Source organism: Xenopus tropicalis, chromosome 2 (assembly GCF_000004195.4).
Source record: "Xenopus tropicalis strain Nigerian chromosome 2, UCB_Xtro_10.0, whole genome shotgun sequence".
NCBI classification, from domain to species: Eukaryota; Metazoa; Chordata; class Amphibia; order Anura; family Pipidae; genus Xenopus; species Xenopus tropicalis.
In genome coordinates, this window is record NC_030678.2 from 100,946,001 (window position 1) to 100,972,767 (window position 26,767).

Genomic DNA, 26,767 nt, shown 5'->3' on the forward strand with positions numbered 1-26,767 from the left:
GCCCAAATGAATATGCTGATGTTTAAAATTGAGTATTTTTGTCTTTTTAAACAGATTTCGTACCAGTGGAAGACAAGTTTTACATTTTGCAAAGGCATCTCCTCATGGCTGCTGTTAACATTGTGAGGAAGAAGAAAATGTATTCACCTTTTGAAATGTTAAAACACTTTATGAGGTTGTATAAAAGAATGCAGTTCCTGTTATGCATGCTTTTAATTCCTTCCTCTTGAAATACAGCACTCCTTGCATATAGTCTGCATTCTAGGCATCTTTCTAACAGAATACCAAATCAATCAACCCAAAAGAATCCACTAACTGCAATCTTTTTGCATAACATTTGTGCAGCGCTTTTGTAGCTCATTACAGACTTCAGAGTTCCTATCAGCAATAATTCACTGGCTTAAATAAATGTAAAATAATAAGTTCAGACATTTAGAGTCCTTGGTAGCCCCCAGGACAGCAAAAAGCATCCACGCCAGGGAGCAGAGTAGGAAATATTAAACACTGGTAAGAGTATAGTGCCCCAGGCAGGTCCTTCAGTATGGAGCTACTTGCACGTTACCTTTCAAGAAGTTGCCCATGGTTCACATCCCACTGGTGGCTGCACCTACCTGCTCTAAGTCCCCTGCTGTTGCACTGAGACAAGTCCTTTAGAAGTATTTTGGTTACAAAAAAAAAAAAAACACAAAAAGATGAAGGGTCCTAGCCTACACAGCCAAGAAGCTGGTTAACAAGCATCTAAAGGAAAAGATCTACCTGGACAGCTAAGTACTGCTTCTGTGAGAATAGATTATTAGACAACCGCAACTCAGATGCAGCAGGGAGTGGGTTAATCACTGCTAAATAAGCAGACTCTCAGTCCCAGTACCCAGTTTCTGTGAGCAGGGCATAACCCTAGCTAGTCATCCATCTCTAAGGTACAAAGGAAGAAAGGTGTAAACGGGCCAGTTTGAGTCAATATAAAATTCCCTGTAACACCATGTGACCCTAAACAACCTGTAAAACGATTCCCCCAGAAGTGGAATCATAGTATTAATATTCTAGGACAGCTGCTACCAGTCAAGTCTGCTTTACAAATATTCTTGTTAGCATGACAATTTCTCAAAATGACCGAGCGCTGGCACAAGGGTGCTTCTAGCAGCTGGTCAATGCCACAGCGTGGGTTATACCAATTCATTCTGTGTACAAATTGTAGCCAAATATTGCTTCTAGAGCAGCCATGCAGCCTTTAAAACAAGGAACAAGTGTAATAATGCATACTACAGGAAGCACAAAATAAACTGGCCTCTTGTATCCAGACTGCTTCTTTGTTGCCACTAGGGCATCTTATGTAGGTGAATCAGATGTTCAACATTTAATGAGAAAACATGAGTTCATGCAGGACAGGGTTATTTGAACAAAAATTGTCCATGTCCATAGGAATAACTGCCGAAAGGTCTCCTGTACTACTACGCATTTACAGACATTTATTATTGTACAAAAAAATACAGAATATTTTTAGCATAGGATTTAGACAAGAAAAAAAAATGTATTATCCATAATGTTCTTTTATTTAAAAGATCTTTCACAAAATACCATATCCATAGATGTACTTTCTGTCATGAAGCAGGATGTGTCAAGTGTTTGGAATTTTTCTCTTATTTAAAAAAAAAAGTCAATTGTTTAGACCAGATTGGGTTTTTGTTTGGTCTGCTTAAGCTTTTCCACAAAGCAGTTGTAAAGAGGATTTCTAGAGTAATCACCATCCAAAGCATGTCTTATTCTAGGTAGTGTGTTAGACAAATGGTTCTTATCGAAGCAGAGCATATTAAGGAAAGGAAGAAGAAAAGAAGCTCTTATTTGCTTAGACACTGCAGGTAAAAACATAAGTACTGACTTTAACACTGTAAATACACCCTCTGCTGACACAGAGATGTGGTTAAAATATTGTACCACTACAGGATACAAGTCCCTCTGCCAGCAGAACAATTAAAGCATTGCATTTAAATATTGAATTTATATTTTAGTACCAAAATCTAAAACCAAGCAAGCTTTATGGTTAATGGAGGGTGGGAAATGACATAAAAAAGCAAAAGTTAACAAAAATGAATTATTGAAATGTACACGCGCCTGATCCTGCCAGAAGGTTGAGGCAGAAATCTTCCTCTAAACCAGCTTATCCAGGCAAGCCAGCATTCCTGCCATCAGCAAAAGGACGCCAGCAGTGATATAGCTACTAAGCTCTGGCACTAGACTGTCTCAAAGTGATCCACACTTAAAACAAAAGAGCTGTAAATGTACAGCAAGTGTTTTTTCAGGTGTAAACTAAAACTGCATAAGAAGCAGCATATTGTAAAGGCTAAATGGTCTTTGCTTTCTGAGGGTACTGGAACAAAACAAGTCTTTATACTCCCAGGTTTAAAAGAAAAAAAAAAAAAAAAAATATGTCAAATAAAAAGCTGGTTTTGCTTCACTGAACAGTCTTGGTTTTCAGTAGTCCTAAATTCCCTTCTGCTACCTCATTTAGGTACAAAACAAAGAAGGTGCTTGTATAGTTATAAAGCAAAATTGTGGTTCTAATACACCCACAATCAAGTGGAGGACAAATCTACAACAGGAAAGGTAATTGTTTCAAAGACAACTTTTACACCATGCCAAGTGAACATTCTGTGCAGTTATAGGTATGTACTCATGAGAAGCAAAAAAAAAAATTGGGAAAAAATAGTTTCTCCATTGGTTTACATTACCAAGTGCCCACCTTGTTTGAGTCTATGACACGAATGCCAACACTCACATTTTACATTCTTTCAGAGTCTTGGCAATACAGAACAAAACATGCAGAATAGAACCGAAAAGCAAAATTAAGAATTTCAGAAGCAATAAGGGTTAACTTAATGCTAACCTGTTCTGCTAAATTATAAAGAAAAATAGGGGATGGGGGGAATAATTTGTATCAAGAATTTAGCTATTCAGCTCCTAAATCCAAAATGAACTCCATTTTGTTGAGAAGCTTTTCCAGCAGGAGAACTTCCTGCAAATTGCGAGAGGTATTGGTAGAAACAGCACAATGCAGGTACTAGATACAGAAAAGCAGAGAACATACTAAAAACCACTTGTTAACAGCTGACATGCATTCACAAGCTCAGTGTTTTCAGTTTTGAATAGGAGGGATCGAGGAGTTAATGTCAGGAGGCAAAAATGGCAATTGCAGGGATGGTAATCCAGAGTGACTAGTTCGGACTAGCTTACTCTTCCCTCTGTCCCTCCCAGTTATTGGCTCAATCCTTCTCTTTTTTACCACTTTCCTCTCTAGGCTTGGCTCCACCGAAGATGGCAGAGTGTGGATTGGCTACTTGATTGAGGGGTGTAGCAACTGTCCTGGGTTTCAGTTGAAGTCTTGGTCTCTGTGCTCGTTCCTCTGTGGAAGACAAAGTACAAACTACAGTTACAGCAATGCATAGAAATAAGTGATAAACACCTTTCTGAAGAACACCTTAGGCCTCGTCAATAACAGAAAATGCTAAAGATGCTAAAACAGTTGCAAAAATTGCACCTTTATAAAGACTATTAACTCAAGTACTGCGCTCACATACACTCTAACCACACCTTGTGGCTAGAACTAATGTTTATTTCGTAGAACAGAACAGACTTCAGGATGCTTGGATCTGTGCAGCCTGACCAATTTCCATCTCATAAGTCTACACTTAAAGGAGAACTAATGCCTAAAGAACTAATCTATAAATGTTGTAAATATGTTTTGGGCTCCAAGGCAACCACAGCCCCTATAGGTGAGAACATATGTGACTCCGAAGATGGCCCCAGTAGCTCCCCATCTTCTTTTCTGCTGATTCACTGCACAACAGCTGCTCTGAGCACACTGAGCATGTAAGTGTTTAAAACCCTGTAGTTTAAAATCCTGGATCATTGCGGCTATTGAGCAGCTGAAACTTATGGCTGAACTTTCTGCGCCCTAAAGTTCTCCTTGTAGATTGTAAGCTCTTTTGGGCAGGGCCCTCTTCACCTCTTGTATCGGTTATTGATTGCTTTATATGTTACTCTGTATGTCCAATGTATGTAACCCCCTTATTGTACAGCACTGCGGAATATGTTGGCGCTTTATAAATAAATAATAATCCATATTCATTTTTAGGGTTTAGTTTTCTTTTAAGCACTGCTCTTTCTAGCCAAGCAGCACCTGTGACTGGCTAGAGCAGCGTTTTTCAACCACTGTTCCGCGGCACACTAGTGTGCCGCGAGATGTTGCCTGGTGTGCCGTAGGCAGGGCACCAATGTACTAGGGGGGCACTGCTCTTGGCACCAATGTACTAGGGGGGCACTGCTCTTGGCACCAATGTACTAGGGGGGCACTGCTCTTGGCACCAATGTACTAGGGGGGCACCAATGTACTAGGGGGGCACTGCTGCTGGGCACAGAGTTAAATTTTTTAACATTTTCTAATGGTGGTGTGCCTCGTGATTTTTTTCATGAAACAAGTGTGCCTTTGCCCAAAAAAGGTTGAAAAACACTGGGCTAGAGTAACAGTATAACAATATTTAGAACATTATAGCTAACCATCTGTTGGCTCCCTGAAGTCCGCAGAGCCTCCGCGTGGTGCATCCCTGTAACGACCAGGTCCTCCTCCTGCAGGTGGTGGTCCTCGTCTATCCCCAGGAGGACCACTACGTCCCCCCCTGCCCCTGCCACCTAAAAAGTCATCATCCTTATAACCTAAAAGCAAAAATAGAAAATTGAAAATCAGAATACATTTTACTTTAAACGCAATGATCCAGACATGTCTTGGTCAGATCAGGAATTTTATCCTGCTGAAAGGAAAGAAAATTATTGTAGGATACTTTAAACACCTGAAAATGAACAATACCTTTACGCAAATGCAGTAAATGCAAATTACACCTTAAGTAGAAGCAGTGCCTCTATTGCCTCGAGTCATTTTACAGTTAAATTCCCTGCTACTGTGTTTAAAAGGAACTAAAGATCAATAAAATTTTATTTTTAGCAAGTAGACTCCTTTTGACTCTTGCGGGTCTTCCATCATTCTGTTTTAATTGATCAGTTCATTAATCTGGGTACTCAGAAATCTTAAGATGCAGTATATTGTTAACAGGAGTGTGAAAACTTGACAACACCAAGAGTATAGCAGGTCTGATTGGGGTTTCTTTTCCCCTAGACCTATCTTAGCAATCCCTGCAAAAAATATGGGCTTCGGACAATATTTAACGCTTGACAAAATGGATGGAACATAAAAATATAGTGTGGCACTTTCTGGAAAAAAACAATTATATATCAAGGCCTGGTTCCAACAGACATGAGACCTTTGTGTGAAGTTGCATAGCATCTTCATATATGCCTAAAAACAAAACACCTATTTTAGGCAACCTACTTTACAAGACTCTGCCCGTGTATTTGCTCCTCCCCTTTCCAAATCACTGGTTTGACAGGTTTATTTGGATATTTTCATGCCTTGTCGATTGTAGGTGTTGCTGTTTTAAAACATAAGGATGAAAAAGTGCATTCCCCATATAGTTCATTTACTCTTCATATTAAATCTATCCCTTTACTAGATGAAGATAATCACGTGGAATCAGAATTAGAAATTAACATGACTAGATGCCGCACCATTATGGTCACTTTAGCATAAACCAATGGGCTCTTCTACATGGGCTGGTGTCACCACTGTTAAGATGTACTGCAACTTTAGTCCTCTTTACTGAAGGACTGTACACGCTCACAGTATAAAAGATAATCTTGGAGTGGTGTTACCAATTTGCTTTGCCAATCAGTCCCTTACCAATCTCTACAGTCTCACTAACCTAAAGGGACATTATAAACCTAAAAACACCTTTGCTATGTATAAGCACATTAAATAGGACTTGTAATGAAATTACATTCTGCCTGTTTTAATTAAAAAATAAATAAATCCAAATTTGTATATTTTTTTGCATTATGTTCGCTAAACTCACCTCCCCTTTCTTTATAAAGAGTTCACTTTGTTTGGAGCTCCCTATCTACCTTTAAACAAACAAAAACCTCCCCCTTCTTCAAGCAGCAGCCTTTAAGCAGCTCATTATCAGGGGCTTCTCAGTGGACTGGCAATTATTTTATCAGTTCCTCTAAAGTTCTGAGTAGTGACAGGAAGTACTAAACTAAAACAGACTTTGTCAAGAACTGTTTCTATTTTATACATAATACAGAGTGTGGTATTTATTACTAGCAATGGTAACTGGCTTGTTGAAAGTGTTTAAATAATGTTGCTACGGCTATTAGATTTAGAAATTCTAAAATATATATTTAAAAAAAAAAAAGTAAAAAAAAAAATAAATAAATTGCATTCACACTGAAAACAGGTGGTCAAAGCAGCCCAATCAGAAAATATGCTCTCTCTGTGCAGCAGATTTGGAAGCTATCGGTAGATCTCAGCTCAAAACCTTAGATATTTCTGCTGGGATAATCAACTGTAAGAATGCTAACTTATTCACATGCAGATATCAAATGTTTTCCACAACATTTTTTTTTAAAATTTCTTATTTATAGAATAAAATAGGGATTTGCCTAAAAAGCTTTTGTTTCTATTTTTCTCTCTTCATACATCCCCACTAAACTTAAACAGATGCCAAATTATTTTCCAGTACACTATTCTAAATAGTGCAGGTGTAGCCAATTACTACATGTAGCTGCACAGTGTGCTTGGTTATAGACACACATAGTAAACAGACACATCTTTGCTACTCTTATCGGTGTATGGGAAGAGCAGGAGTTTGAGGATAAGCACTCTAATTTTTCCCTGACAAACTTTCAGTTCTTTGTTCTTGCAAAAAGCAGAGAATATTTCATTTATATTGCTACAAATACCTCCATATGACAAAACACAAATAATATAATTTTGCCTTTAGATCCCCTTTAATATAGAACACAGACATAACTGCTTAAAGTAACCTGCACAAATATTAATTAGCTACCTTAATGGTGTCAGACATCAAGGGTCTTACTGTACTGTAAAACTAGCATAAAAGTTTTTCATTAAGAGAATTAAATACTAAACCCTAACAAAAATGCCCTAAAGCCCATTTAAAAACAAAAAGAAGCAATTCCAAGGATGTGTTATAGTAATAATTATAATAAACCAACCAATAATAAGTATAATAAACCAACAATGTTTTTTTTCTAATTGCATCCCACTATGGATACCACATGGGATGGACTAATGTTGGGTGTCATACCAACATGGGCAGACATGTTTTTACATTTATTTAATAAATACTGCTCCAAATCAAATTAGAGATCTAATACGGTTAGATTTTTTTAAGCTTATGCAAGATATACTAAAACGTAATGTATTTATTTCTGCCCAAAGCTTAGCTTTTTGGGTCAAAGCCACCAAATAGGCAGAATGATAACTAACTCCTGCAATGCCTACATCACTCGCATGGATATTCAGAATTTATCTTGCACACAAGTGATGGGGGGCTATATGCCATTTAATAGGCGGGACAGGGTATGTGCATTGTCCTGGCTTTATAATGAAAGCAGATTTTTAAAATGAGCACCATGACATGTTGCATAAAGGAGGGTATTTCCTTCTCTTTGGCCTTTAGTTTCATTTTTAGATTTTGACATTTAAATGCAATGAAACACCAACTGCCTAACAAAACAGGCAAAAAGTACATTCAGCACAAGGTCTAATGATTAAACTAATGGTAAATTATACTGCCCCATAAAAACAAGTAAACCTTTTCTTTATAATTACTCTGTACAGACCCCAGAATAACATACTCTTTTCCCTGCATGCAGATTTATTTGGTTTCTCTATTACAAGCAGCTGAACTGTAGCCCATTTAGTTACTTCCTTGTCTAACGTGAAGCTCCATCCCCTTTTGTTTTCTGAGCACACCTGCTCCTCTGACTATGGAGACCTCTAATAGGTGCCTACTAGGCATGCTCACTGCCTCTGCTCAAATTAAAATCAGGCATACAGACTAACAAAATAAATCTGCATGCAGGGAAAAAGAGTATGTTAATCTGTGGGCTGTATGGAGTAATTTTAAGGGGTTAAGTAAAAAGCTTACTTATCCTTAAAAGCTGGACAAATCTATGCTTATTTTCTGGATATCTTTATTTAGAGTGCTCCAAAAATTATACTTTGATTATGCAGGCAAGTTTTCTTTGTACTTAGAGTGCTTATATAATAAGTGCATATACATGTATACTATTTATACACTTTAGTTAAAAAGTACCCAAATACTCTGTGTGGCCAGGTTGAGGCCTGATGACTAGCAAAAGCATATGCTAAATGTGCTGCTTTTCATGATTGAAGAATTGTTTTTGGAGATCTGTTGTACAGGTATGGGGTCCCTTATCCGGAAACCCATTATCAAGAAAGTTCCGAATTATGGAAAGGCCATTTCCCATAGACTCCATTATAAGCAAATCATTCTAGTTTTTAAAAATTATTTCCTTTTTCTCTGTAATTATAAAACAGTACCTTGTACTTGATCCCAACTAAAATGTAATTAATTCTTATTGGAGCCAAAACAATCCTATTGGGTTCATTTAAATGATTTTTAGCAGACAAGTTATGAAGATCCCTTATCTGAAAAACCCTAGGTCCTGAGTTTTCTGGATAACAGGTTACATACCTGTATTAAGAACTTTAAATGGTAAGGTAGATTTTGGCCAAAAGTAAATTATAGATTATAATTCAGGCAGGGATATGAGAAATATAGAACAGGCATGAAAAACTCTCCTGCAACAATTTACCTTGGATATGTTTCAACGGTAAGTCTAAGGTTATGGTCATAATTCAATACTGGGTATGAAAGCAAAGGTGAAAGCAAATTAGGGCCCACTACATGGTTATTATATTTTTTGAAAGTTACATTTAGCTTCCTTTCAATAAGGAAATAACTTAAAGGAATACAATCATGGAAAAACATGTTTTTTCAAAAAGTATCAGTTAATAGAGCTTCTCCAGCAGAATCCTGCATTGAAATTTCAAAATCAAATATACAAAAAATTGTTTGTGCTTTTACACGGGGCTAGCCTTATTCTTAATTTCCCAGGGTGCCACAGCCATGTGACTTGTGCTGTGATAAACATCAGTCACACTTTACTGCTGAGCTGCAAGTTGGAGTGATATCACCCCCCTCCCAGCAGCCGACCAGCAGAACAATGGGAAGGCAGCAAGATAGCAGCTCCCCGACACCTGTAATGCTAAAAGTGGTAGATATCAGAATAGCACTCAAAAGTGCTGTGTAGCCCTGGCTCCTTCTGAAAGCTCAGACTTAGGCACAATGCACTGAGATGGCTGCCTACACACCAATATTACAGCTAAAAAAAATTGTTGGTTTAGGAATAAAATTATAAATGGTGGAGTGAATTTCTTATGTAAACAGTGTAATTTAGAAATACAAAGTACACCATAAAGATCATGACAATCCCTTTAATAAACAGATCCAAATATAATCCAACTTTAAATGAATCACTGCCATTTTTAGATGACTCATTTATATATAGGATAGTCCTATTATCCCTACTGATTTAATTTTAAGCAACATTTCCCACATTTGACTATCATGCTTAGATGTTAAAACATAAGTGTGTAGTCTGAAAACATCAGTACCCAAGCTCGAGAAACAAGGGTCTAGGCATATTCTTTATGACCAAAATAGGCGGAATTCAGTTATCCAAAGACAGCAGGTTCAACAGAAAAACTCCACTAAACAAACTTCAGTTTTGCTTAGAGGAAACAAAATATGAAACAGTATATGAAAAGCTGAAAGGGAAGTGGCACTAAAGTCAAGTTCTAAATAAAAAAACAAAAAAAAAAACCTGAGGACTAAACTTGGAAAAACAGACAGGATATTTAGGTTTAATGGAGAAATATACTGTAGTAAAACTGCTCAGATGGAAAATAGATTTAGAGGTAGAGAAAAAAAGTATCACATGAGAGTATCACCAAAAGAACAAGCCACCGAAAGACCCATTAGCAAATAAGAACCTTCTTTTACCAGAGTTGAAGTCATCTCTTGCACCTCCTCTAGAGCCGTAAGAACTATCGTGTCCTGGAAAACAAGGTAATATCAAAATGAAATAAATTGCCTAACCTCACATCATACCTTAAACCATCAGTAAGAACACACCTCCCAACTGGGGATAGTGCAGGATTAAAACCATACCTTTTCTTGATTGTGAGTTTAAAACTGAAACATACAAATTTTTAGATAAAAAATATATTGAGCCGTTCCATAATGGTTCCACATGGTATAAAAACCTGCTGCAGCATAAACCACCAAATAATTAATACTCATACTTGAATTTTATTCCAGAGAGAAAGTCCAACATAACTTGATTTAGTGCACAAAATAAAACTCAAGCTGTCAGATTTGAAGATAAAAAAAAAACCATGCACCATATAAAACCAAGACTTGTTTTAATAAGTCCAGTCTGGGATAATAGGACACATAACAAGGTACACATGTTCCAGCTAAGGTTGGCCAAAAGTACACATCACTAAGCCAAATAGCAATAGACCAAAAACCAGTACAAGTAATTCTGACATGGTTTGGGAGTTACCTTAATATACATAGGTAGATTTTAATAAAGCCTTGGGAGGCTTAGCCTCCCCTAAGCTAAGTCCTTTGTAAATTTACCTAAATTTGTTTGCAATATAATGCTGTACAAGTTTCTAACTAAAAATCTAATGTGAGGGAGATTGCAGGTTAAGATCAGACATCAGCAGGGCTCTGTGGGTAAAGGAGGGTTGTGATGTGAAGGGAGTGCAAGAATAAGTAATAATCAAGCCTTAATGTACTCCACCTTTCAGGCTAAGTTCAATCTTCCTTAGTTTCTGTCATACTCTGCTACTTTTCCCTGCCTTCCTTCCTTCGCTCACCCAGCAGAGGGAGGGGCTATACGGAGCTGAAATTACTGAGGGAAAGCAATGCAAAGAGCAAAATGTGGTATGGGGGGGGGGGGGGATAACTTATTAGTAAGATACGCACACATATATTCATTTCTTTATAATTTGTATTTATAGGCTTGTGGGCTATATGGGAACTGTAGGAGTGCTGGCAAAGAGTTAAGTCTGGGGTGGAAACTGATTTTGGGGATGTCTAGAATAATCTTTCCAGGAAATGATAGGGAGAGATAAAGGATTTGGGATGCCAGAAATATTAACTCTGTTGCGGCTTATTTGTGAAATGTTCAGCTGAAAGAGTTAATGTGGGGGGCTTAAGTCTTGGAACTGGACACATTAAGCTGACTGGCTGGTAGTTCATTGAAAAAGCAAGAGAAGACAGAGGACTTAAAATGAATGCTGGGAGTTGATTTTAAGGTAGATGTCGGTTTTGAATTAATCTGATATTAAGTGCCCTTAGAGAGACAGCGTTATGGAACTTAATGGAAACTGTAAAGGACCACTACCACCAAAAAAAAAAAAAAAAAAAAAAAAGAGTTTTTTTTCTGTTACCCTGACTGCTCCAAACTGCATTTTTACTTCAGTATTTTAAAGTTGTCAATGTATATGTGAGACAATTTAAAAAAAAAAAAAAAAAAAAAAAAAATAGCTTATGGCTCTTACAGACAAGTGTTTTTACCTGCATTTCCCTTTGCTGAATCTTTCATATGTTTCAGCACAGGAAGAAATGTAGGCCTATATTTCCTATTAGGCTGTACTCATTTGTGGCACAGGATGACTACGATCATATAGGAAATACAGGCCTGTGTTCCTTTCTGTGTTCTCCTGTGCTGGAACACATGAAAGATCCAGTGCAGGAAAATGCATGTAAAAAAATGCTTGTCTGTATGAGGTCTTAGTCTAGAGTGGTGACTGTCATTGCATGTAGATACTTCACATTTTTAGCCTCGCCAAACAAAAAGAAAATCACCATCCGCCCATGTTAATATTCTTTTTCACTCTATTAGAAAAGCTAAAAAACACATGTAAAATACGAGTATAGAGTTAAAACATAACTATGAAACAAAGCTTTACACAACTCGCTAACAAAAACTGGAAACTGGAATTTACAGATAATACATTAATAAAATCCAAGAATCATTTCAGGGTCCCTATAGTAAACTCAAAAATAAAAAAGGTATTACTAGTTTATATCAAAAGGTGTACTCCAATAAGTCTATAAAAGTTGTAGTGACAGTTTTCAAGCATACTCAGCAGGTCCAGTAGCTTTTACTTATCACCTACTACACAACATTTCATAAAATATATGGGCTTATATATTAGAGTTTGTGAATTCAAGTTTGTTTTTCTAAAACGAATAAACTTGCAATAGAAATGGTCCCTTATTTATTAATAGGGAAAACCCATTCTAATAAAAAAAACTCAAATATTTTGAATGAGAATATGGCTTTATTTTACCTATGACAATTCTCATTGACTTCTATAGAAACTCACAAGCTTTTATATGGCAAATTTTAACATTCGAGTTTTCAGATTTTTTTGCACTCAATACCAGACATTTCAGTTTTTAAACCATAACTCAAATTGCGTTTAAGCACAAAAAAAAAAAAAAACTCTACAGACAAATTCGACAGTCAATAAATTACTCCATGGTGTTCAGATTAACATTAAAAACAAAGAGGGAACATTCTCTTTACTAGTATGCAAATAGCATGGCATTAGTGATTTGCGGGTATGCAAAAACCCAACCTGCCCACTCCCAACCGACCAGCTGCTCTGTCATTTATATACCAGAGCCCGCCCACCCACCACTAACATCACCAGGCAAGAGTACATAAATCAGCTGATGGCATGTAGTAGCCAGGGCATTATTGTGCAAGGTAACATCAGGGGCTGGGTGGAACGTGGGCACAAACCTGCCGACCCATAGGTTTCAGGCCTGCTAAAAAAAACAGACTTGGGATGCACCGAATACACTATTTTGGGATTCAGCCGAAGCCTGATTCCTTAGTGAAAGATTCAGCTGAATACTGAACCAAATACGAATCCTAATTAGCATATGCAAAGGTGGCCACGGAAGGGTTAAAGATAAGCGTGTGCTGTTCTCCATGTTTGTGTGACAAAGTCACGTGACTTTAAGGATTTGGCAGAATCAGAATCCTGCTGAAAAAGGCTGAATCCAGAACCAAATCCTGGGTTTGGTGCATCCCTATAGCAGACCACACTATAAGTAGTAGCAACAAACTGCATCTGCTAGTAGTTTATTCCAGTCTGAAGCACTCTTGTATTGTACAGGCAAATAGTTGATTTGTACACATAGCAATGCAGGACTCCTAAAATTCCAAAGCACCATGTGTATTTTAATTGAATCAACCTAATTCAGATTTATAACCAATAAGTGCACACTAAACAGGTATTGCCTGGTTAAAAACATAATGGATTTAAAAAAAAAAAACTTCCGACTGATGTATTTCTTAAAAAGGGAGAGAAGTCCAAGAAATAAAACCAAATCACCTCGTTCATCAGGTCCTCCTTTCTTGAATCCAAAGCCACCTTTATCTTGTTTTCTGCCTTCCGCTATGTCTACCCGAATAGCCCGGTCAATAAAAATCTGTTGAAAGGGGGAAATACAGTTGAAAACTGGACCAATTTTACAGGCAAGTTTATCTTTTGGTGTAAAATGGATGTCTGGATAAGGACTGGCATACAAACACAAATGAAAGCGCAAAACAAACTTACTGCACCATCGTACGTCAAGGCTTCTTTAAGCGAGTCAAGATCATCAAATTCTACATAACAAAATCCTGTAAGAAAATTTCAGGTTTAATAACTGTGACAAGAAACAAAATGCAGCAATTAGCAGCATATTAAGATAGTAGAAGTATGAGATCTGTTATCTGGAAACGCGTTATCCATAAAGCTCCAAGTTAGGGAAAGGCCATCTTCTATAGACTAAATTTGCATCAAATTCAATTTTTTATAAAATTATTGTTTTGCTCTGTAAATATACATATAAAATCTTGTACTTGACCCAGACTAAGATATAATGAATCCTTATTGGAGGCAAAACAAGCCTACTGGGTTAAATTAACGTTTAAATGATTTTTTGGTAGACAGGGTATAAATTATAAAAAGGTATAAATTATAATAAATCCAAATTATAGAAAGGAAAAAAAAAAGCTAAGTCACTGGGGGGCGCCAAAATGACTTACCTTACACCCCAGGCTGGTGCTCCTGTGAGAAGAAAAGAGCACCATCCTGGGGTACATGTGAGCAAGTGTCTCCTTTTCCTTCTTCAGTCTTTGCGCGTTTGTGCAGTAGAGCGAAAAGCCGAACTTTAACAAAGTTGGCTTTTTCACTTTACTGCGCATGCGCAGGCCACAGGATTTAGAAGGAAGAGAAAACACTCACTGCAGGTACCCTGGGTTGGTGCGGTTTTCTCCTACCACAAGCACCAGCCCGGGGTAAAAGGTAAGCAATTGAAGTCACTGGGGGGTGCCAAACATTTGGCTACCGCCAATGATTTTTACCTTTTCTTCTCCTTTAATCCTTAAAGCCCCAGGTCCCAAGCATTCTGGGTAATAGATCTCATACCTGTATCTCAGAAACTACTACCAAGACAAAAAAAAAAAAAAAAAAAAAAAAAAGCCCAAGGGACATAAGTTTGCATTGGGTCATTTTTTTAGATCCCTTTGCCTTATCCAAGGTTTTGATGTTTTGGGTTAGCGCTCCCTTTACAACACAACATTTTTGTTCTCTTCCAGGATTTCAAAGCATATTTATAAGTAAACTAGAGCTCTTTTTTCACATTTTGATTAATAAGCCTCCAAAAATCCCAGAAGGCAAGGGTGACATTTTGGACTGGACCAATGTAGCTGCCTCTTTAGGTCTCCCTAGTGGTCTAGCCCTATTACTTTGGACTAACATAAGAACTCTTACTAAGGCAAAACAAAATAAAACTGACTTTTTACACCAATACAAACATGACCAGGGGTACATATACAAGCACCAGTAGAGTAAAGCCAGTTCTGCTCCCAACCACCCTCTGCGTGCGTACTGACAGTGAGTGAGCTGTGACAGAAGCGTTCTGACCACTACTATATTGCACTAAACACAGGCTTAATGTTAATAGCAATAATATATAAATTTTTAGCCAGTGGAGAAGCTCCAAAATCCATTAGCAGGTAGCATAGCTGGATACAAGTGCTTCTCCACCACACAATGTGCCATAAGCCTTATACAGAATATGCAGCACAAGGAAAATATGCTGACAAAAAAATGAAGATAACAATTACACAACACAGTAACTTGTTTCCAACCTTTGAACTTGTCGGTCTCCTTGTCTCGAACTAGCCGCACACTCCGTATACTTAGATCTTTAAATATGTTATCTATGTCTCCTTGTACAACATGGAATGGAAGATTTCCAACATATGCTGTAAATGGAGGTTCCGTGGGCAGCTCTTTCTGTTTGCGAGATCCAGGCCCAGATTCTCCACGTCTTGGTCTGTTTAAAGACAACATTTATTAGCATTTCATCCAAAAACTAAGCCATCTAACAAAATCCACATTACAGACATAAACATAAGCACTCTATAAAAAAATAAAAAAATTTAAGCATTAGAGGTCACTATACCCTAAGTATTCCTGACGAATAAATCACAAAACATACTGTGTAAGAGAGTGTGTGCAGTTTGAGAGAACACCAGCAGTTATTCCTGATATGTAACCATTTAATTCATGCCATGTTTGGTTAGCCATGCCCCTTATCAATGTCTAGCTTTCCATAACAAGATAAGAACACAAAATGGAGGCAATCGAGGAGTAATAAGAAAAGCCGAGGTTAGTCAGAAATAAAAGGTATTATCCCGAAAGTCTTTCAAATGATACTGACACAATCCTATGAAAACCTAAAAATCATGTCAGTACTGAGGATAAAAAAAAAAAGTATCATCTAATTTTGTACAGAAGTAGCCCCACTCCATTAGTACATATTGTAGACGATCTGCACCAAAGCCCCTAAGGGCCATGACAGACGGGAGATTAGTCGTCCGCGACAAATCTCCACTGTCGTGGGCGACTAATCTCCCCGAAATGCCATCCCACCGTCGAGAATGTAAATCGTCGGTGGGATTGCATACACGGTGCCAAAATCACAGAAGTTTCCTCTCAAGGCAACTTCGGCGATCGCGGTGCCGCGTATATCATCCCATTGGCGATTTACATTCTCGCCGGTGGGATGCCATATTGGGGAGATTAGTCGCCCACGACAAGGGAGATTTGTTGCGGGTGACTAATCTCCCTGTGTGCCACAGCCCTAAAGCCCAGTAAAAAAAAAAAAAAAGCCAAACACACAGCGTTGCTTTAACAATTCTCGACAAGTAATGAGAGAAACTTTTTTCACCAGGTTTCAAGTCATCCATCCGAATTTCAGCGAAACATGACAGATTCCCTCATCGCTGCTCTCCACATCATGATGACTAAAGGTCCCCATAAAAAAAAAAAAAAACATTTAAACATAATCCAACAGGATTGTTTTTGCCTCCAATATGGATTCATGCGGCTTATCAAAGCACCAGGCACGGTTTTATAACTACAGTTATAAAAATCTGCCTAAAATGGATTTTGTGGGAGATGATCTTCCCATAATTCGGAGCTTTTTGGGAGATACCATACCTGCATAAATAGCAGGGGTTGTGGAATACTCTCAATGCTTTAAATATTACCAGTATACCGATGGTTAAGTAATAACAATCGTTAATGCAGGCAAAGAAAACAAATTACCATCCTCAGAGTGACACAATGTTGCATATCATGAACTGAAAATGTACTGCAATTTTTTCAGAAGTGTCAAGTGAAGCCCCATGGTTAATCTAAGTTACTGTATGTAGTTTAAGACTAATTTGTTTTATTTCACTGTGAGAAAGACAAGGGTATTGATAGACTGTAAGCTCTTTGGGGCAGGGCCCTCATCCCAACAGTGTACTTAAATACTTTGTACTTAAGGATAGGTTTATTTATTTTCACTGTTATAATTATACTGCATTTGTGTTTGCCTTTTAACGCACTGTGTACATCTGTGGTGCCATTTAAAGAACACACAGAACTAAATAGAAGAGGAACTGTAGCACTTGATTTTGTAAAGTAAACATGTATTTCTTAAGGTTAAAGAACAGGCTGTCCTCTGCCTTCAATAAATTTATCTTTTCACTAATAGCAAAGACACTGCAGTGCTTTTCGCTATTGTGACTAGTACATGCCACATTATGGTAACAATCTCAACAAAAATTCGCAACAGTCAATGGGGGGGGGTCAGGTGCACCACTCAGCCATCGGCTAGGTGAGCAGAATCAACAGACTGTATAGGAGCAGGTACTTAAAGGAGAAGGAAAGGCTAGTAAAGAGTTAATCTCAAGCTGCAGGCATACCTTCAGGGGGGAGCAGGAGAGAGCAGAAAGCTGCATGTCTCTGGCACAGGAATTACTGACACAACTAATATTTTTTCAGAGAAGTCAGTGCAGCGTTTCTGTGAGTGCTTATGGCTGTATTAACATAGACCTTTCTGATAAAGCTTACTTAGTTTATACCTTTCTTTCTCCTTTAAAGAAGGGAAGCTACTGTGGCATTTTATTGCCAATAGAATAGTCACAATAGTGTAAACTAGAATGCTATATTTATTCTGCAGAATGCTTTACCATACCTGAGTAAACAGCCCTAGAAGCTCTCTGTTTAAAGGAACAGTAACACCAAAAAATGAAAGTGTATAAAAGTAATTAGAATATAATGTACTGCTGCCCTGCACTGGTACAACTGGTGTATTTGCTTCAGAAAGTTTATATAAACAAAGCTGTGTAGCCATGGGGGCAGTCATTCAAAGGAGAAAAGGCACAAGCACATAGCAGGTAACAGATAAAATACTATTGTATTCTACCAAGCTTATCTGTTATCTGCTATATAACCTGTGCCTTTTCTCCATCTTGAATGGCTGCCCCCTTGGCTACACAGCAGATTATTTATATAACTATAGTAGTGTTACTGTAGCAAACACACAACTTTTACCAGTGCATAGCAACAGAACATTATATATTAATTACATTAACAAACTTTAATTTTTTGGTGTTGCTGTTCCTTTAAAGTGGACCTGTCACCCAGACATAAAAAGCTGTATAATAAAAAGTCCTTTTCAAATCAAACATGTAACCCAAAGTCAACACATCTATACCCATTATATAAGCATTTAAAAGTCCCAGCTGTCAATCGTCAATCATATATTGCCTGACCCGCCTCTATGCCTTAGGCATAGGGGCGGGGCAGACAGTTACTTTCAATTCAGAACTCCTTTAGATGTCACTGCACTCCTCACATTCCCTCTCCCTCCTCACCATCTAATTGTGTAACCAGTGCATGGGCATGGGCATCAGGTCCCCCATACTGGCACAGAAACAAGATTTTAGCAGGATGCCCAGCTTGCCTTAAAAACAGTGTCCACAAAATGGAGCCTGTTTTTTGCAATTGTGAATTCCAGTGCTGAAGGAAATACGTTTACAATAATTTATATAGTGTAATTGAAGTTTATTTTGCTTGACAAATACAATAGAAAACAATCTGTAATTATTTCTTAGGGTGACAGGTCCCCTTTAAGATAGCAGCTGCCATTGTAGCTTGGTCTGAAGTCACTTCCCTACCTGCATGCTGCTCCCTGGAACAGCGTTTAGATCAAATTACAGCAGGGGTGGGGGAGGAGAAGGACAAGGAATGGGAAGAAAGGACCAAGCTGCACAGACTTGAGCTGTGCCCTGAAGGATTTTGCTGAGAGAAGGAAGTCTGACACAGAACATCATATATACAGAAGGAAAGAAATGTGGTGTTTCTTTTCACAGAGGACTCAGGGCAGCAGTTCTGTAACCGTTTATGGCCGTATTTACATAATCCTTAGTTTTTAACCTTTCCTTCTCTGTTACTGGCCAATCCTCACAGACCTATGACCAAAGTGTTAATATAACACATGTAAGGCTGCCTCTGTCAAACTTCAACTTCAGATTTAATATGCGTGCGTGGATAGCTCACGGATAGCTCATTGAGTGCCTGCTCCTATACAAATGGATGATTCCATTCCCCTTACTATTATACCCGTAGCAAGAGTACTGCACCCATCCACAAAGGATTTATGGTAACTGTTGCATACCAAATGCTTATTTTAGAAGAAACGGGAGAATTGGAAAGTAAAATTAAAGTTGTAAGATCTGCGTCTGTTATGTGACCAAAAAAAAAAAAAATCATATAAAACCCTTTAAAAAGCAATAAAAGATGTGGTTGTTAATTCAACCCCTATTCACTTACTGGTAAACACCAAATTTACACAATTTTTATGCACACTGGACATGCATAGATCATGTCAAATTATCATTGTATCCTTATTTTATTTATACAAAGCAGATTTACCACTTTCCAACTCCACCCTCAGCCAAAGAAAAAAAAATCTCAACCATGCACAAATATCAGCACATACCTAACTAAATACTTTTAGTCTGTAAAGACAGTTAAACAGTGGTGTCCCTATACTGTCACAAGAAAAAAATAGAGTTTATTTTTACACCTTGAGAAATACAAACAGCACACCTGCAAGACACTTGACCAGAACTGAGCAGACTTTATATTTAGAAGGTGTTATGCAAGGAAGATTGGCTCATGCAACTTCTGAATAAACTTGCTGCCATGCTAAAATCCTGGCTGAGCCAGACCCTGAGGAATGCTGCTACTACGGAAGATTTACATTCAAGTTCTAAATCTAGCAAGGCTGCATAATTTAATCCAATACAGTATATATGAGCTTTAGATAAGAATGTGCCTTCAGGCTAATACAGATCTGCTGCCAGGTGTGCTTATCTTAATCACTAAACAGTGCATGAAATGTGCCCACCTCCTGCTTTTTAGTCTAACAGATTGAAGTGACAAGCAGGGTACAATCAATGTGTGCATGTGTTTAAGTAACTGCCTATGCGCTTGTGGTAGGATTTGTATGATAAGTAGACATTAATATTACTTTTCAAAGTAGCAAATAAATCTCCAGCCACAAGTCAGATAGCTTTTACATAGATGCTGAAGTGTCAGAGCTATTTAAATAAATAAAACAATAATACAACATAATTTGTAACAATGTTTAAAAAATTCTATGTAACAAAATTTTTTTTTAACAATAACCCCTTTTGATTTTAGAAAGAATGAGGAAACAAAGGTTGCAGGTATAATTTAATAACCTTGGTGTTAAAAAGAACTAGCTCAGTGAAGCCAGACATACACAATGAGCACTGCTTGTTTTGAGAAATTGTCTCAAAACATGCGCTATAATTGCTAATAGAACATGTTTTTCTGTTATGGTTTGAACTACTACACCCAAAGACCATGTACATTCCAGTTTATCGGGCAACCACACTAGCCTGAGTGCTGCACCTTTTTACTAACCTTTCTCTTAGCTCATTCAGTTGGGCTTATGTAGAAATAGTACATAAATACTATCCAGTGTGCGGTTTTTAAAAAAAAAACACAAACATCTGATTTCACAGGAAGGAAAACATGATAAATCCAACAAGCCATTTCCTAAAATGTATTATGCGGTCAGAGTAATGCAAATTCTCTCTTAATTTGTTCCGCTGTAAACTGATGAAATCTGGGACTTTTCTCTGCTTACCTCAGTAGGCGAGTCCCAGCATCCAGCATTCATCAGTTTTCAACAAAACAAGTTAAAAGAGGGGTTTGGCTCTAAATAGTGCCCAGAATAACATACCTTTCCCCCAGCACTTTCATGCAGATTCTGTATAACAAGCAGCTGAACTTCAGCTTTCTCTGCTACTTTCTAGTCTAGCATGAAGCTCTGTCCCCTTTGATTGAGCTCTCTTGCTCTCTCTGACTATGCAGATGGTCAAAGAGGTGTCTACTGCTCATGCTTGCTGCTTCTGCTCCAATGAAAATCAACCAGTCATAGGCAGTAGACACCATCTCTCACAGTCAGAGACAAGCTCAGCAAAGAAAAGGGGGGTGGAACTTTACACTAGACTAGTAGCTGAGAGCTGAAGTTGAGCTGTTTGTGGTACAGAATCTGCATGAGACTGAGGGCAGGGAGAAAGGCATGTTATACTGGGGGCTGTTTAAAGTCTTTTTTAGGAGCTTTTAAGATATAAGGGTTACTTATCTTTTAAGAGTGTTCAAAAACACTGGTGTAATCTAAACTGCTAATTCTCTGATTTATACATAAGTGCACTGGTCCAATTTGGGTATTAATTATATTAAAACTGCATAATTGTATACTGTGCATATTGTGCTGTAGCTCTGGCAGCATTCTTTACAATACTTTGATTATGCTTGGTTTTAACCTTTCCTCCTCCTTTAATCATGTAAGGCTGTAATAAATATGAGGATTAGTCATCAGAACTTTTTTTTAATTAATTAGTTTATAATTTGCCACCAAAATCCTGTACTGAAATCATTTTCTCAAAAGAGCATTTTAAAATAAAAAAAACAAAAACAAAACTGACATGAGGCTAGCCATTTTCTTATTTTCTCCAAGTTCCCTCAGCCATGTGACTTGTGCTGCAGCCTATCTGCAATGAACAATGGCAGACAACTAATAACAGCTCCCTGACACCTCTGCTGATGGAATCCACTGCCTCCATGTTTCAATGCTGTTGCCACTACTCTGCTTTTAGCTAATAGAACTGCCAGTAAAGAAACTGTCCTTTACTCTAACTGTAGGGAAATAGGCAAAACTACCCACAATGCTTCCCATTCATTTTAGTTTTGGCTTTTTTGCCCACAGGGAACCTGCAATTCCGGCAGGTGACAAATCTCCCAAAAATACCTTTGCATTGGTGCCAGTGGGATTCACCAACATTAAAAAAATATGTTTTACCACCTGCAATATTTGTCATCATTTAAGCGGTCATGGCTACTAGAACTGTACTTGCTGTGCCAGACAGGTTTCGTTTACAATAGGAAGGGATTGAGTGGCTTGAGGTGTTTCTCTGCCAGCTAAAACAGACTGACCCACATGCTATTAGGCTGAATTAATTGTACAGTAAAGGATATATACACACAGTATGCACTTGTAAATAATGGTATAGGGACTTCTAAGAACAATAACTCCAGATCCTAAATACATTATACAGTGAGGAAGAATATAGCTCTGAAATAGTTTTCAGAATACAGACTCATGTTAATCATATAAGTTTTAAGCTATAGGTATAAGTATAGGTATAAGGTATACATATAAGCTTTAGGTAAGTTTTTGGTGTTAGCCCCTTCCTCCTTACAGAACAGCTTCAAGGGAAGTTGTAAGCAGTTTATGCCAATAAGCCTACCTTCAGGTCCTTCCACACCAATTCTTTAGTATTAAGGTCAGGTGTGACTTGGCCTTTCTAAAACATTACATTTATTTTGATTTCACTATTCTTTGTTAGACTAACTTGTGTGTTTAGGGTAGTTGTCTTGCTGCATGACCCACTTTCTCTTAAGCTTCAGTTCACTGATGTATACAGACATTTTCTTCCAGAATTGTCTTGGTACAATTAAGAATTCACAGTTCGATCAATTATGGCAAGATGTCCTTGTCCAAATGCAGCAATTCATGCCCAACCCTGCAGACCATTGTTGTTATGAACACTAAAAATCAATGCAAGAGAGGCCCTGGGTTCTTTGAGATCTTCCAGAACATTACACACCTTGGTTGGTGTGGAATTTTGTTGATGAACCATCTTTTTTTTTTGCAGTGAAACCTGGCAAAAAATTTAGCTGATCACAAATTCTTAATATTCTTGGAATTAAAAAAAAAATCCTATATTTTCCCAATTCTAAAGGACTAGCTAAAGTTCAATTTTTCTTTTACGGAAGTCTTCTTGAGATGCAACTTCAAGTGAAGTCATAAAGCTGAAGCAACACTAAGGGGCACATTTACTTATCCACGAACACTCCAAATATTCGTTCGATCAGTCCAATTGTATCTTCCGCAACTTTTTCGTCCTTTTAGTGCGAAAAAAATCAGATTGGTTTTGCCACTGTTTCCAATTGTTCGGTACGAAAATTTTGTGACTTTCGGATCGCCAATACGATATTACCGTGACTAATACAATTTTTTCGTAAGCATTTACGTGATATTTGCGATCTTCAGAAATTTTCATTTCCAATCCAAATTTTTCCCATTCGGGATTCGAATTTGCGTTTTGATAAATCTGCCCCTTAGGTTTTCCTACTGGCAATTTACATTCTCAGTGGTAGGAAAGCATGAGAGGATTAATTGGTTCCACGTAGAGGAGATTAATTGCGGGCACTAATTCTCTCATCTGTCATAGGCCTAAGAAGCAGCATTTGAGCAACTCGTTATCAGGGCCTACTCAGTGGACATTTAATTAATTTTATCAGATCCTCCATTGCTCTGCAGGACTGGGAAGTGAAACAGCCTCCATATTTTACTTAGTAGCAGAAATAACAAAAACCATACATCATGTTGAACAAGGGTGAATCTGTCACTAAAATATGACTTGGATTGAAGACCAAGATTTCTGTTTTTATCGGCCAGGTCTAAAGCCAGATGTTGTGGATTCTCAGGCGGGTAGTTTATATTTTCTAATCTGCAAATTTGCATATCTGATTACCTAGAAATGTTATAAAGAAAATACAGAACTTACCAAGATGGGGTGCAAAACTGCATAAATGCTATAACCTATAAGCCAGACCTTTGCCTTCATTATCTAAATTAATGTACACTGATCAAAACTATTTATTTTGTTGCTGAGCTCTGCTACAGGTTAAACCTTTATGTCAGTAAGGGAGTACCAAGGGTTAAGTTATTAGCAAATATAAGGGCTCTGGCACACGGGGAGACTAGTCGCCCGCGACAAATCTCCCTTGTTGCAGGCGACTAATCTCCCCCAAATTGCCATCCCGCCAGCAAGAATGTAAATCGCCGGTGGGATGGCATATGCGGCACCGCAATTTCCCCAACATGCCATCCCACCGGCGATTTACATTCTCGCCAGTGGGATGACATTTCAGGGAGATTAGTCGCCCACGACAAGGGAGATTTGTCGCAGGCGACTAGTCTCCCTGTGTGCCAGAGCCCCAAGGCACATGAGGTTAGTCATCTGGATATATTTTTTTTCTAGCGACATAATTCTCCTTCAAGGAGTAAAGGCTAATAAATCTTGCTTTTGAATTTGGATTGTGTTCTTTGCATAAGATTTATAATTTTGATTTATAGAACAGGACAAAAATAAACCCAGTTTGAACAACCTAGATAAAGCTATGCCGACAATTTTAAATACATGCTCATAACCATGCTACTTGACCCATTTAATAAAAGAATCTGAACCCGAGAACATTACGAGATGTAGCTTGGTTACAAAGCTACATCTCGTAATGCAAAGGCTGGGATTGACACTCTCCCAAATCTACAGATAAAGGCAATTTTACTTGGCCCCCTACAACAGTAACTATCCACAACAAAACGACACCTGCACTTTGCCGCTAAACTCGAGGAACATGAAAGTCAAAGTTTGAATCAGCACAATGGAAATTGTACAAAACAAGAAGTCTTAGCAATATGAGTTCTACAGAACTAGCTCTCTTAGTCTCCATTTATATGCAGCAAGCTGTTATTAGAAAGGTCACTAGAAAATACTTTAAAGAAGAACAAAACCCTAAAAATGAAAATGGCTAGAAATGCCATATTTTAGATTATAAACTGACTGCACTGGCTTAATGTTTCAGCATCTCTATAGTAGTAATAATATAGGTCGTTACAGTTGTCACAGGAGCGCCCCATCCTGGATTCTGCCCATCCCCCCTTCCTGGAACTGTCTGGGACAGTGCACATGCTCAGTGTGGTCTGAGCATCTGCTGAGAAGCTGAGCTTAGGGGTCGTTGCAAATTATCAAACAGAAAAGGAGGGTTGTCATTTAAGCTGATGCTATAAGGTTAATTATTCAATTCTGATGTAAATACCCTAGTTCTAGATCGATCATGTAATGTGAATCTGAATGAATTACTAATCAGCTTTTTACTGTTACATTTATACTATATTTGTGCAGTATATTTGGAGTCAGTAACTGACAGCAGGATAGAGCATGTGCAGGGAATCAGCAGAAAAGATGGGGAGCTGCTGGGCATCTTTGGAGGCACATATCTTCCCTGCTAAAGGGCTGTGGTTGCCTTGGCCTGGTACAGAAAGCCAGGACATAATGTACAATATTTCTGCTCTACTTCTTTAGTTAGGCTTTAGTTCTCCTTTGATGTACGTATGTTTGGATCTAGGTCTACAGGATCAAATTATTTTGAGACAATAATGTCTTATCTTGTAAAGGGCAGAATTTAACATCCTTAGGCAGTTTTTCATACTTGCCATAAGGGCTTTCCAACAGTGAACAATTTCTTGATAACATGGCAACAAAGCTGGGCTAGTAAAACATTGAGCTCTTCAAGAATCACTGTTTCAAAAAGTGTGGAACTGTTCCCTTGCAAAATGCATTCATATTTTGCTGATAAGGTGCATGTACAGCGGCAGAATTCAGAGCAACTGGAATCCGACTAGGTGACTGTATATCATGCATCAACATCCATTAACTTGCACTGCAAACAAGCCTGACTACACTAACGAACTACCTGTCCAAATTTGTGGCATACTGCATTCCATAACAGGAATATTTGTATACACAAACAAGATTTTCCCTATACATAGTTCTAAACAACCCTAAACACACACTCATGCCACAGAGAATGAGCAAGATGCAGAATAACAAACACAAAGCCCACCATGAACCATCAGATATTTGGACAAAGAAACGATTTAACCCAACTTCAGTTCACCTGTATGCGCACTGCTGAAGGTGAGGACCCAAGGGCAGGCGGGAAGAACTAGAACTTATCATGCTCAAAGCCAGGGCTTTGGAAGGAGAGGCCCTGTGTCCAGCCATGAATGTGTTTTACAGCAAGGATAGTCATTCACGCCATGAAAAAAATAATTGGACATCGCGGAAATAAACTGTATACCCGCGGAGCTCGCATTTTTTGGTAAAGTCCGGATAAACAGTCTGTGTAACGAAAACAATCCCCCATTGGATTGTCAACAATATAGCAGCGGTGCGTGTATCACACCGGCCACATGTGCGCACATATTTTTCGCATAATTACATACCTGCACTGCTTGAGTTACACGATCAGCTTGCCCCAGCAGCAAGTGCATGTAATGGTTGCGCACATTAACCTGTAACGCGCCGTATAATAGACTCAAACCATATGCACAAATGCTCAGCGCATTCCTATGCCCGCTTACAAGCACGGAGCCCATAGCTGTATGGCCGCACGCCCTTTCCATCACCGACCTACACTTCTCTCCTACTGCCTTTTAATAAGCCTGCTAAGGAGTCCCCAATCTTCCATTTATTCCCCTGTCCTTGCACGCCTATAGACAGCTTTTACTTCTCACCCACGGCTGCCACCAAAGCTGCTGTAGGCCCGATCGTCATATGTTTCGTAATCCGCCATTGCTGCTCTCTCCACTCTGCAGCCGAAGCGGCCCAGCTTCTGAGGACCACGCAATATAGCACAGACAGGGCTGTCCTCAGAGATGCCTGACTCCAGCACAGAGCATGTGCAGTGACAGCGCTTTCAATGAACCACGATCTACAAAATGAAATTGCTAGCTTTCCACTGGGCCAGACACGTATATTTATTTGAATCTGCTCGTGTATTTTAGAAAGCTATAATTTTATAGTTTTAGTGATTTCTCGCAAAGATAAAGGCCCTATTTTATCATTTTTAAAGTAAAAGCGTGTCTCTTTACTGAAAGGATGTGACTTAGGAATTGTTGTG

General features: G+C 38.3%; 1 protein-coding gene across 3 annotated transcripts; it reads right to left on the reverse strand.

The window, feature by feature from the left end:
* Nucleotides 1-1,527: 1,527 nt before the first annotated feature.
* eif4h (eukaryotic translation initiation factor 4H) lies at nucleotides 1,528-26,767 on the reverse strand. Of its 3 annotated transcripts, NM_001103207.1 has the most exon segments (8): nucleotides 1,528-2,474; nucleotides 3,136-3,397; nucleotides 4,552-4,707; nucleotides 10,002-10,055; nucleotides 13,424-13,520; nucleotides 13,649-13,713; nucleotides 15,229-15,416; nucleotides 26,382-26,445. In NM_001103207.1, coding segments are annotated over 7 exon segments (759 nt in total). In that variant the 5' UTR covers nucleotides 26,441-26,445; the 3' UTR covers nucleotides 1,528-2,474; nucleotides 3,136-3,257.

Excerpts from the sequence above, each read along its gene's own strand:
- eif4h (XM_012956321.2), bottom strand. The coding sequence starts at position 26,440 with ATGGCGGATTACGAAACATATGACGATCGGGCCTACAGCAGCTTTGGT. Across the intron at positions 15,417-26,381 it reads AGCTTTGGTGGCAGCCGTGG|ACCAAGACGTGGAGAATCTG; the intron begins GTGAGAAGTAAA and ends GTCTTTAAACAG. Across the intron at positions 13,714-15,228 it reads GGAGACCGACAAGTTCAAAG|GATTTTGTTATGTAGAATTT; the intron begins GTTGGAAACAAG and ends ATTTTCTTACAG.